Genomic DNA, 10,576 nt, shown 5'->3' on the forward strand with positions numbered 1-10,576 from the left:
CAACCTGCTCCAATGCTATGTTTGCCCCCCATTGCCCGGCAACCCATTTGTTTACGAACAAGCAGGCAGTAAGAAAGTCATAAAGTTCAGGGACGGGGGGGGGGGGGGGGGGGGGGATGATCGAAGGATGAAAAGTGTCAAAAAGGAGGCAAATTTGAAAAAGCTCTGCACTTAATCACTCACAAGTTGGAAACCCTGAAAAAAGACTGGGAAAGGGTTGAAAACAAACTGCTCATTTAGTCAGCTCGAGTGGAAATCCATCTCCAGCTGAACTCTCATTTTCCATATTGCCCAGACAAATATGGCTCCGGGCGAATCAACAAATAGCGGCGCTGGAAATCTCCAAACTACTTGCAGACTAGACGTTTTGCCCGGAGGAGGATGGCACAGGCAAGAGATGTGACGACTCTGGAGGTAGAGCGTCGCCATGGCAACTGGTCAAGGAGTGAACTATTCCAAATTCAATTTGACTTCACAACTTTGTGTCTCCCCCCCCCCCCCCCCCCGTCTGTCTGAAAGAGTGTGTGTTTCCAGTAAGTGTCAGGGCGTGCGTCACAGTTTGACCTGGGGGCAGAACACAGAATAACCAAGCCGTCCCACCGAGTGACTGATGACCTGCGGACGGTTTACTGGGGACCTTCAGGCCAAAGAATCAAACACTGAGCTCAGGATCCTGTGTCCATCTTCTAACTGACATTTTTAGCTATCTTTTGTTAAGAGCAAGCACAAATGTAGATAGATAGATAGATAGATAGATGATGTCACAGCTCTCTGGATCCATTTGAAGTTGCCTTTGAAAATGGTTTCATTCATGTATCTCAACTTTTGACCACTTACCCTTTGATCAACTGCCAAAGCCTCATCAAAACGGTATGCATATAATCCACATACTTTGCATAATCCACATAATTTACATAATCCACATAATTTGAGGCCAAGAAAGCCCATGTAGAGTTACATCTCGGCCCTGGTCCTTTCTCTGTGGAGTTTGTGTGTTTACGTCGGTTTCTTCCCACAGTTCAACACATGCAAATCAGGTGGACTGGAGACTCTAGACTGCCCAGGTGTGCGAGTGAGTGTGTCTGTCTGTGTGAGTGTGTGTGAGTGTGTGTGTGTGTGAGTGTGTGTGATGAGCTGTCCAGGGTGTTTCTCTGCCTTCCGCCCAATGCATGCTGGGATAGGCTCCTCCAGTCCCCCTGTGACTCTGAATAGGAATACACTGGTATGGAAAATTAATAAAAGCTTGGTCTCTATGCCTTATTCATGACTATGCAAAAATATGTCAATAGAATATTACACTCATATCCACGGTGAGCAGAATCTCCACTGACCAAATTATTGCTTTTCAGAATTATGAATCCACTCATATTCCTTCAGGTACTGCCTTTTTAGCATTGCTAAATTCTGAAACTATCAAACTGTGAAGTTTGATAGTTTGTGCGGTTGTGCGGTTAGTTCCATGGTAGCTCCTTATTTCTGCATCTATAATTTCAAATTAAACAGCTGTTGTTGCATGCTGTTGTAAAGTAGCGTCATGCGGCTCTACAGCAGGGTGGCATGGTGTGGAGCTGAAATGAGATCCCACTTGTGAGCTGATGCAGTGATGTTTACTAGTTTTTCAAGTCTACAATTCAATACTGACCAGGTATAAGTCTTCTTTCCCCTGCCTTCACGTTGCTTCCACTACTAGAAAAATGTATTGCTTACCCAAAACAAGCACTGGAATAAACTTAAACCTCACCAGGTTTTAATTAACCTATACCTCATCTCTCTCTCTCTCTCTCTCTCTCTCTCTCTCTCTCTCTCTCTCTCTCTGTGTGTGTGTGTGTGTGTGTGTGTGTGTATGTGTGTGTGTGTGCGCGTGTGTGTGTGTGTGTGTGAGAGAGAGAGAGAGAGAGAGAGAGAGAGTCGCTGTGTCAAAGTTGCTCTGCCTCATGTGTTGCTGTCGTTCCCCTACACACCGCCGGGTGGCACTGTCACACTGTAAACGACCCTCTCTAAACTTGCTTGCATCACCTTGGCATCACCGCAGCCACCTCAGCCACTTCCGGGTCCGTCCTCTTCCAGCATCTCGTGACAGGCTGCTATATTTATTGTAACCCGCAAACCTGCTGAAACCTGCGGCCCATGGCGCGTGCAGGCACCCCAGACCAATTTGAACATGTCTGTTTGGAGTTAAGTCGTCGGCTAAAGCTGCTGTAAGAGAAAGGAGGAAACATGTGGAGAGTTCAAGGCTTCGTTGGAAGAGGTGAGAGAAATGTCAAAACTCTTCCTTCTCTCCGTGTGCCATGTTGTTGCTTAACAGGCTGATTGATTGACTGATTGACCGGGGTCTTGCATTCATTAAAAAATACGCTGTTTATTTGTAAGACCTGTGTAGCGTGTGATTCGACGAGGCCGACGAAAGCATTTTATTCAGATTTTATAAGTGGGAAACATACACCAGTTCCTGTTGGCAACTGACAACCGGTTTATTTTGGTTGAAGACACTAGTGTCTTTTATGGCTTGCTGCCACCAACACCTGTTTTTGGTCTTTCCGTGTTACTAGTATTAGTAACTAGCTGCTTTCTAGTGGCCGTGTAGGGGCCGTGTAGGAGTTAAATCCATCTCTGTTCACATGAGCACAGAAATGTATTAAACACTTGCACGTATATAAATTACTTGCATTTATCTATATAGTAGATTTATATGTGGGCTCTATATGTCTTGTATATACTTAAAGTGCCTATAAGTATCTACTTCCATATCTGTAGAATGCAGTTATGAATGCAAGTATTATCCATCCGTATGTGCAAGTATTTCATGTACTTAAGTGTATTTAGTACTATGCATGTATGGATTAATATTAAATATGTGAAACCCTATGATGTATTTATGTAAGACACTTGCAAATACATATTGCAAGTATGTTACATATATGTCATAGGGTTTTATATATTTAAGTGTGTACTTGGTAGTAGCCTATGTCTTTTTATGTGAAAATTAAAGTCTGTGAACAGTAAAATCTCATAGATTTGTTGTACACAGGTTATAAGGATGTTTAATTACGAACACTAATTCTCATGCATGTCGTGGAAACCTCATACAGAATCAGGAAATCATTGCATCACTGGGGCTCTTACTACGTCTGTAAAAGCCTCTTTGCTGTGTTTAGATAACAGTTATTAAAATTAATTCAGCAGATGCACATGTTTTTTATATTTCCAGTATTTCTGAATGGGCCTAACCTACTGTCTCTGTCTGCAGTTTGGACACTGCTCTTAAGTCTCTCATTTCTGCTCTTTTCCTGCTACCTCCCCAGTTTTGAACAGGTGCCATGGCAACGCCCCCCTGCGACTGTCCCAGAACCACCATGTGGAGGATGAGGTCATCAACGGCTCCACCGTTCTCTCCACGTCTCGCCACTCCTCTGACAGCAGGTAGCCTTCACATCTCTATCCTCTCTTTTTCCCGCGTCCGAACGCTTTCAAGGTTTCTGGCTGACGAAAGATTTCAAAGGAAGGGACAAAAAAGCCTGGAGGTTTTTTGCTTTGATCTCACCACGGGTTTGCCTTCAGACCAGTGACCATTTTAGCAGCTGATGAAAAGAGAAACAAGGCCAAACCTCACAGACTACCCCCCTCTTTGCTCATCCCCATCCTATCTCTTTCCCTTACCCTTTCTTTGAACCCCTTGCTCCTTGTAGTGAGCGTGCTGCCACCCTTTCAGCTGGTTGCATCATCCAGCAGCATGTGTTCTGTGCACCGACAGGGTTAGTCGAGGAAACACGGACAAAGCCGTCAGTCTCAAACATCTTTCAGAATAATTCTGTGATGCCTCAGTAAAATAGACTGGAAGACTGAGACAGATACAGTATATTGTTGTTAGACTTTGTTTGAGGCTTTTTTTTTTTAAATACTGTATTGCCTTTCTCTCTCAGCTCTCAGAAAGGGGAAGATGGAGAGAGGAGGAAGAAGCAGAGGACGTCTCAATTCTGCTATGCCGGGCTGCCACGCTACACCGCCCTGGATGCTGTGGGATGGGTACGTCCTGGACTTACGCGTTCACTTGCAAACGCATACACATAACCCTAACACTCATGATGCATAACCATAACAATGCTAAAACAACCATTCAGCACAAATTCACTGCCAAAACTGTCATTTTGATTGTTTTAAAAAAGTATCAAATATATTGAGATTGATGTAAGTACAAAGTGCAGTGCAGTTGCATATGGAGTAGTTCTCTATTTAAAACTCCGAACTCAGTGTATTTGATACAAGCATGATGTGTTGTGTAAATAAATAGTCTCACAGTCAAACGCACTGCAAAATATTGGTTCAGTAAACCAACTAATTACATTATTTTCCAGTGAAAGCTCATGTTTACAACTGAAAATAAATGCAGCCCTCAGGTGGTACAAAATCCCACTGTCAATCAAAAGCAGGTCTTGTGCCAAAATATGAGCTGACACTTTTAAAATGATACAATTCTCCTCTTGCTCACATGCAGAAAAAACCTTTGCTTGTTCAATAATTTGCAGATAAATGCATTTAACAGTCGAGTGGTTTCTGCTTTACCGACACATTTCCAATCTGCAGGTAGCTGATGCGTTCCTAGAGCTCCACCTAGTGGTCTCACTAGATAACTGGTCCATACAACCCCGACTGTGAACATCAGTACAAGGAGTAGCAGTGATAATTCTCTCATTCCCATGATGACAGTGGAGTTGACGTTTCCCCACAGGGTGCAGCAGCGGTTCTGTTCATGCAGCTCTGCAGGAGGATCCACTCTCAGTTCTCTTCAGGCAATGAACCCGGTCCCAGTCCGACCCCCGGACCCCTGGCAGCTTCCTCCACCCTGCACAAGTGTGGCTACCGCATCCTGCTGGAGACCTGTGAGTCCTGACCGCACCATCATAACTAAGCTGTAGGGCCACTGATGGTTCACCTGGACCCGTGAAGTGCATTCCCTCGTTAGTTTTAGACAACAGATATTTAACCATCTTAACTCTAAAACGGTTTGAATCATGTGGGATCAGCATTGTGACACTGCTTTGTGGCTGCTTTCTTCACTCTCCAGTGTCCAGACGGGATGTCCTGGCCAGAGGGAGGGGTGTGTTGTGTCTACATGGGGTGCCAGAGAGACAGAACCAAGCTCAGTCCCCGGCCCAAAGCAGCAGCAGCAGCAGCAGCAGAAGTGACAGCAGTCCTCACAGCAGCACTGAGCAGGACCACCTGACTGCTGACAGTCCCTTCTCTGACCACCAGAGAGCAGACCTGAGGCAGGACTCTCCTTTAGCAGGTTTGTTCAATCCTATGTGGTAGTCTTGGTTGAAAGATTGCATAAGGAGCAGTATCTCTCTGATTATAAATTAATCTTGGATCCATTGTCTGAACTACAGAAGAATCGTCGTTCTCAGGATCCTCTCCTTCTGAACACAAACATGCAGAGAGAGACAACACACAGAGAGAAGACAACGACAAGGTGGGATTCAGATCTACCTCCATGAGTTTATTTGGAGGTTATTTGAAGGAAAGCAGCGTTTCCCCTCCTTTCTTGTGGAGGACCATTCTTGGCATCAAAGCTTTTCTTTATTCAAGTGTTTTCTCCTGCTCTGTGTGTCCCAGGACGTCCCGTCTGATGAGGAGAGGCTGGCAGGGGCAGCGTTGAACCTCAGACACGTGGCCGACTCCAGTGTGCCGGTTATCCTCAACATCATCGGTACTGATTTCACAGCTACTCCCCCATAATGACTTGCAGCTACGCACCAAATTATTTTCACACATTGATGCCTAGCCAAAACAGTCGGTTGTATACAGACCAAATGTCATCATATGCTCTCCCGTTTCCCTTTTGGAGAAGGTTCCTTTTGGTTCTCCTCTGTCTGTAGCTAATATCTGCCTCTCGCTGTTCACGGCAGGTCTGGAGAGTGCCAAGAGTGAGAACTACGAGGCAGCTTTCACCTGTTTTCATGCTGCAGCCCAGCACGGCTACAGCAAGGCCCAGTTTAACACGGGCGTCTGCTACGAGAGGGGCAGGGGAGTAGGCAAGGACAAGGCCAAGGTGGGCGCCCAGCAGATTTGATTTGTCTCTGCAGTCAGTCAGTTTAATCACTCATATTTTTCCACTTCATTCCTATCTCTGTAACTTGTCTTGTGATGGTTATTATGAGATGCAGTGGATATCCTGGAGTGAATGTCAGTCACTGATATGGCCAAAGTACCAAATGGATACAAGTCTATTCTGTTAATGTCTAATATGTAAAATGTCTAATTCAGATTCAGATATTTTGTTTTCACCAGGAATCCCCAGTGAGTGAGATGTGGTCAACATACGTTTCAGAAAAAACAATGTACAAAAGCAATAACTCTAACCCTTGAAAAATCTGTTTTGTTGGTTTTTGTTGTTGTTTAATGCATGAATTAATTGTAATATCACTTGTGTTTTCTCCACCAGGCTCTGCATTACTACTGGCAGGCAGCGGTCGGGGGCCACATGCAGGCCCAGTACCGCTACAGCAAGCTGCTCCTTACCAGCAGGGGGCAGCAGAGCGTCGAGGAGCTGGACAGAGCCATCAGTCTGCTGGAACAGGCTGCTGAAGCTGGACTCACCGAGGTAGAAACCATGACAACATAATTAATTAACACTCCTTAAAGAGTAAATCAACACTAAATCCCATAAAATAAGAGCTGCACTGCTCTCTATGGGTTGAAACTTTCAAGGAAGTTGCTCTTTTGGCTGATGTAAAATTAGGTGTTTTCCATCAGCTGTCAAAGGCAAAACACCTGCTTTGACATCACTGATTGGGATGTGGCCAGAAGTTTCAACTCAGAGAGCAGTGCAGCAGTAATGTTCTGCCCTATATGATTTAGTGTTGCTTTAGTCTCTAAATTTGTCAATAGTATTTTGTTACACTCACTGATGTTTAGATCATGGCACTAAGATCCTGGTTTTATTTTGATATCTCTGGAACTGAGCAAGTAAATTCATAATTATTACAGAATCGAATAGTCTAAATTCCTCAAATGGATTGTAACATATTGCTGTAACACTGTACCAATAGAAGGGTGGATGAAGCTAGGTCATTGCATATATGACTAATTCACTTGCAGTGAGTGGGTGCATGGGCAGCTATGGGATTCAAACAATTAACCTGTGAGTAAGAGAGACATTACGGTTTAATATGCAGGCTGAAATCCATTTTCCAAAACAAAATCATCTGTTTCCTCTACATCCCCCACTTATTTCCCAATTTGATCAGGAAACATTCTCTTTAGAATTGTAACCATATATTTAAGGGCACTCGGAGAGCGCAGACCTCCGCCAAGGTTTGTGCTATTATTGCTTGTTCGTGAGTCAGATCCGGATCCGCTCCAAAATTTAATGGGTTCTTCCTTGGCCCATGCTACACCCTTCCACGAAGTTTCATGAAAATCAAGCCAGTAGTTTTTCCATAATCCTGCTAACAGACAAACAGACAAACAAACAAACAAACAGCACCGAAAACATAACCTCCTTGGCGGAGGTAATAAGATGTAATAGCTTAAAGCTAACAGGAAATAGCTCTGCTCTATTGGGTGTTCTGTGAATTGGGTTAAGCAAGCTCAAGATTAACAGGGAGTAGTGTTATTGTGTAAACCTCTCATAGTTACATATGAAAAAGAACCAAAGCAGGTGGAGGTAAAGTCTTTACCAGCACCAGATGGTAGTAGCAGCAGGTGAAAGCAGGTCAGCTTACATCGGCCACCATATCAGTATGTCATCTTATCGCTGTGTTGGACTGTCAGGAAACCCCTAGTATTGGCTGATGCTGCTGTAAACAACTCATGACTGGTGTATCCTGACTGGAGCGACACAATGCTCCATCTCTCTCCTCTTCCTCCTCTCTCCTCTCAGGCTCAGGTCTTCCTCGCCTCGGTCTTCTCTCAGGAGCCAGTGAGAGACGGGCGCAGGTCCGTCCACTACCTGAAGATGGCAGCAGAGAGAGGCGTGAGTGGCCTTCTAGATGCTTCTACAGTTTTATCTATGGTTTTATCTCTGACATTTCACCTCGCCTCCCAGTGTATCTATCCCAGTCACAGTGAACTGGGAAACAGGACACCCTCACGCCATACTGCATGTCCCAGTGCTCAATCACATACAGCTATAGTGAATGTTTATTTCAGTAGAGTGATATCTATAGTCTACTGTCGTTAAGAAGTATGTCTTCCAGTGTCAATTATGTGTTAACACAAAGTTACCTGTATGTCTCTGCACCAATGTCACCAAGTTAAATTCTTTCACATACACAGTGTAGTTCTCTAAGATTAATTAAAGACCCCATGAAACGGCATCTTTACTTCCTTGATTCAATGTTTTTCCTGTTAAAACAGGATATTGGTACAGTGTAAACCAATGGGATAACTGTCAGGGAGAGAAAGGCAGTTTTATTTGATGGAAGGGACGGAGGGGCAGGATTGTTCAAAAATCTGTGGTGGTTTTATTGGTTGGAATTTATATTTACGTCTACTGGTGCAGCATGAGGTCACCATTAAAGATACTCTGTTTTCCAGGAAGTAAAAGTAATGGGAGTTCATTTCATGGGGTCTTTAAAGTGATGTTAACCATGTTTGTCTGTGTGTGTGTGTGTCTGCACAGGACAGCACCGCCCTGCTGTTCCTGGGTCAGTGTTATGAGAGTGGCTTTGGGGTGCGGCAGAACCTGAGGAGAGCCGTTGAATTCTACAAACAAGCCGCTCAAGCAGGCAACAGCCAGGCGAAGAGCTTACTGACGCCCCCTAGTGGCAGGGAGGGTAAGGACAATCACATGCACGCAAACACAGTAGGGTCTCTCTGTTGGAAAGACATTTATATCAGTCACTGTCTTTTATGCATTTATTAGTGATGGCACCGAATGTAATACAGCTTTAATGAGCCATTCCCTCATATCACAGATGATAACGGTGATGATATCTGTGAGTCAGATCTGTGCAATTAATTATTCTCTCTCTCTCTCTCTCTCTCTCTGTCTCTCTCTGTGTCTGTCACCTCCTCCTCCCCCTCCCTCTCTCTCCTTCTCTCCCTCCCTTCCCCCCTCCTCCTCTCCTCGTCCGGCAGAAGAGGCAGTGTTGCGCTCCATCCGTTCAGCTCCGTGTTTCTCTCCGTCCGACCGCCTCCGCCAGCAGTCGCTCTCCTCCCTGGCCGGTCCCGTCCCCGTCTCCCTGCCCCTCCTGCCCCACTCCTGGAGCACCGGGAGCCTGGGCGGCCCGTCGACGGCATCCTCCGTGCCGCTTCACCTCCATCCCCGCCCCCAAATCCACAGCACTGAGGGAGGCGCCTGCCAGTGGACCGTTGGGATAGGATAGTTGGCTTAAGCTAGCACAGGCCAACCTGAAGAATGTATTTAGAGTTGTGTGAATGTGTTTTCACCAGAAGAAAACGGTCAAAGTAGGTCACTTCTGTGCATATCGTTAAGTCTGAATAAGTATATATGTATTTTATAATCAAACATATTTTATAGTCAAACTGTTGAGTGTGGAGATGTTTCTCAATGTGTTGGAGTTTTTTTATAAGTCTGAAAGAGTTGTTGAGGACAAGGCCTTACTATATTTTGTTTATAATGGCATACAGAAGCTTTTCCACTTTTTTTTTTCTATATAAGCTCTGATGTGGTAAGAAACTGTGATCTTGGTGCCTTTGGGTGGGTTGTTATTGGAAAGAATCTCAGGTGGTTTCTCCCTCCACTAATGTGGGTTTAATCACATTCATAATTGTGTCTTCTGCAAAGTGTATTGCTCAATTTGCCAGACAAAGTGCTTGACATTATTGTCATATTCTAAAGGTCACCTTAAATAATATTTAATTTCTAAGCAGGCTGCTTTGTTCAATGCTGTCCATTATGGTGAAGAAAGAACTTGAAAAGAACAAAAAGGAAAATGTTTGAGTGTTGGAATGGTTTGTGATGTGTTTAACCTGTTAGCATTGAATGTGAATAATATGTGTAGTCATGCTCTTTGAGGGAGATGCACTATTGCTAAATGCACAAATAAACAACATTGTCTATAACTGTCTGGTTACTTTGTTGCTGCAATTGCCATTATTATTCACTGATGAGCTAGAAAAGTATTTCCAGGGGAACACCAGTGCTGTGATGCATGGATTTTCTCTTTATTCACTGAATAACTTCAACTTTAATGAAATACCGAAGGCATGGGTCTGGACCCACTAAGTATTGAAGAACTTACAAATGAATAAATTCCTGTTAATACTTTGCTTGAATATGATATACCTGGAGTATTAGGCCTGTTTGTCCAGTGGAAGGCCCACTGTAAGGCAGGCCTCATCAAATATTGAAACAGAATCTAAACTGGCTGTATCACAGGGACAAATGTGTCGGGCCAGTGCAGCATTTTGTAAACAATTCATTTTTCTCCAGACTAATGCATGACGTAAGGGCCCGATGATGTGTGATTTTCATTACCTGACTTATGAAATAACACCGAGAGATTTATTATGTTTGCGTCTCCTCCCCGTGCGCCGAGCGTCCTGCGTCCGCGGCGCTGATTGGACGGCGGAGGTGCGAGCTCCACAGCGCCGCGCCGCTCCGGGATCCGGT

The 10,576-nt window shown here is 44.5% G+C and overlaps 1 protein-coding gene across 1 annotated transcript; it reads left to right on the forward strand.

Moving 5' to 3' along the window:
* The first annotated feature begins 2,072 nt into the window (after positions 1 to 2,072).
* dele1 (DAP3 binding cell death enhancer 1) lies at positions 2,073 to 10,010 on the forward strand. The gene is made up of 12 exons (XM_071533561.1): positions 2,073 to 2,248; positions 3,303 to 3,420; positions 3,921 to 4,023; positions 4,727 to 4,877; positions 5,063 to 5,284; positions 5,385 to 5,467; positions 5,611 to 5,704; positions 5,904 to 6,046; positions 6,440 to 6,598; positions 7,880 to 7,972; positions 8,621 to 8,774; positions 9,079 to 10,010. The coding sequence occupies exons 1-12, from the start codon at positions 2,218 to 2,220 to the stop codon at positions 9,324 to 9,326; spliced, it is 1,599 nt and encodes a 532-aa protein (XP_071389662.1). The 5' UTR covers positions 2,073 to 2,217; the 3' UTR covers positions 9,327 to 10,010.
* The last annotated feature ends 566 nt before the right edge of the window (positions 10,011 to 10,576 follow it).

The sequence above is a fragment of the Centroberyx affinis genome, unplaced genomic scaffold (genome assembly GCF_046629955.1).
Source record: "Centroberyx affinis isolate AG114_WGS23_722 - 3 ecotype Tasmania unplaced genomic scaffold, CSIRO-AGI_Caff_v1 ptg002380l_1, whole genome shotgun sequence".
Taxonomy (NCBI): domain Eukaryota; kingdom Metazoa; phylum Chordata; class Actinopteri; order Beryciformes; family Berycidae; genus Centroberyx; species Centroberyx affinis.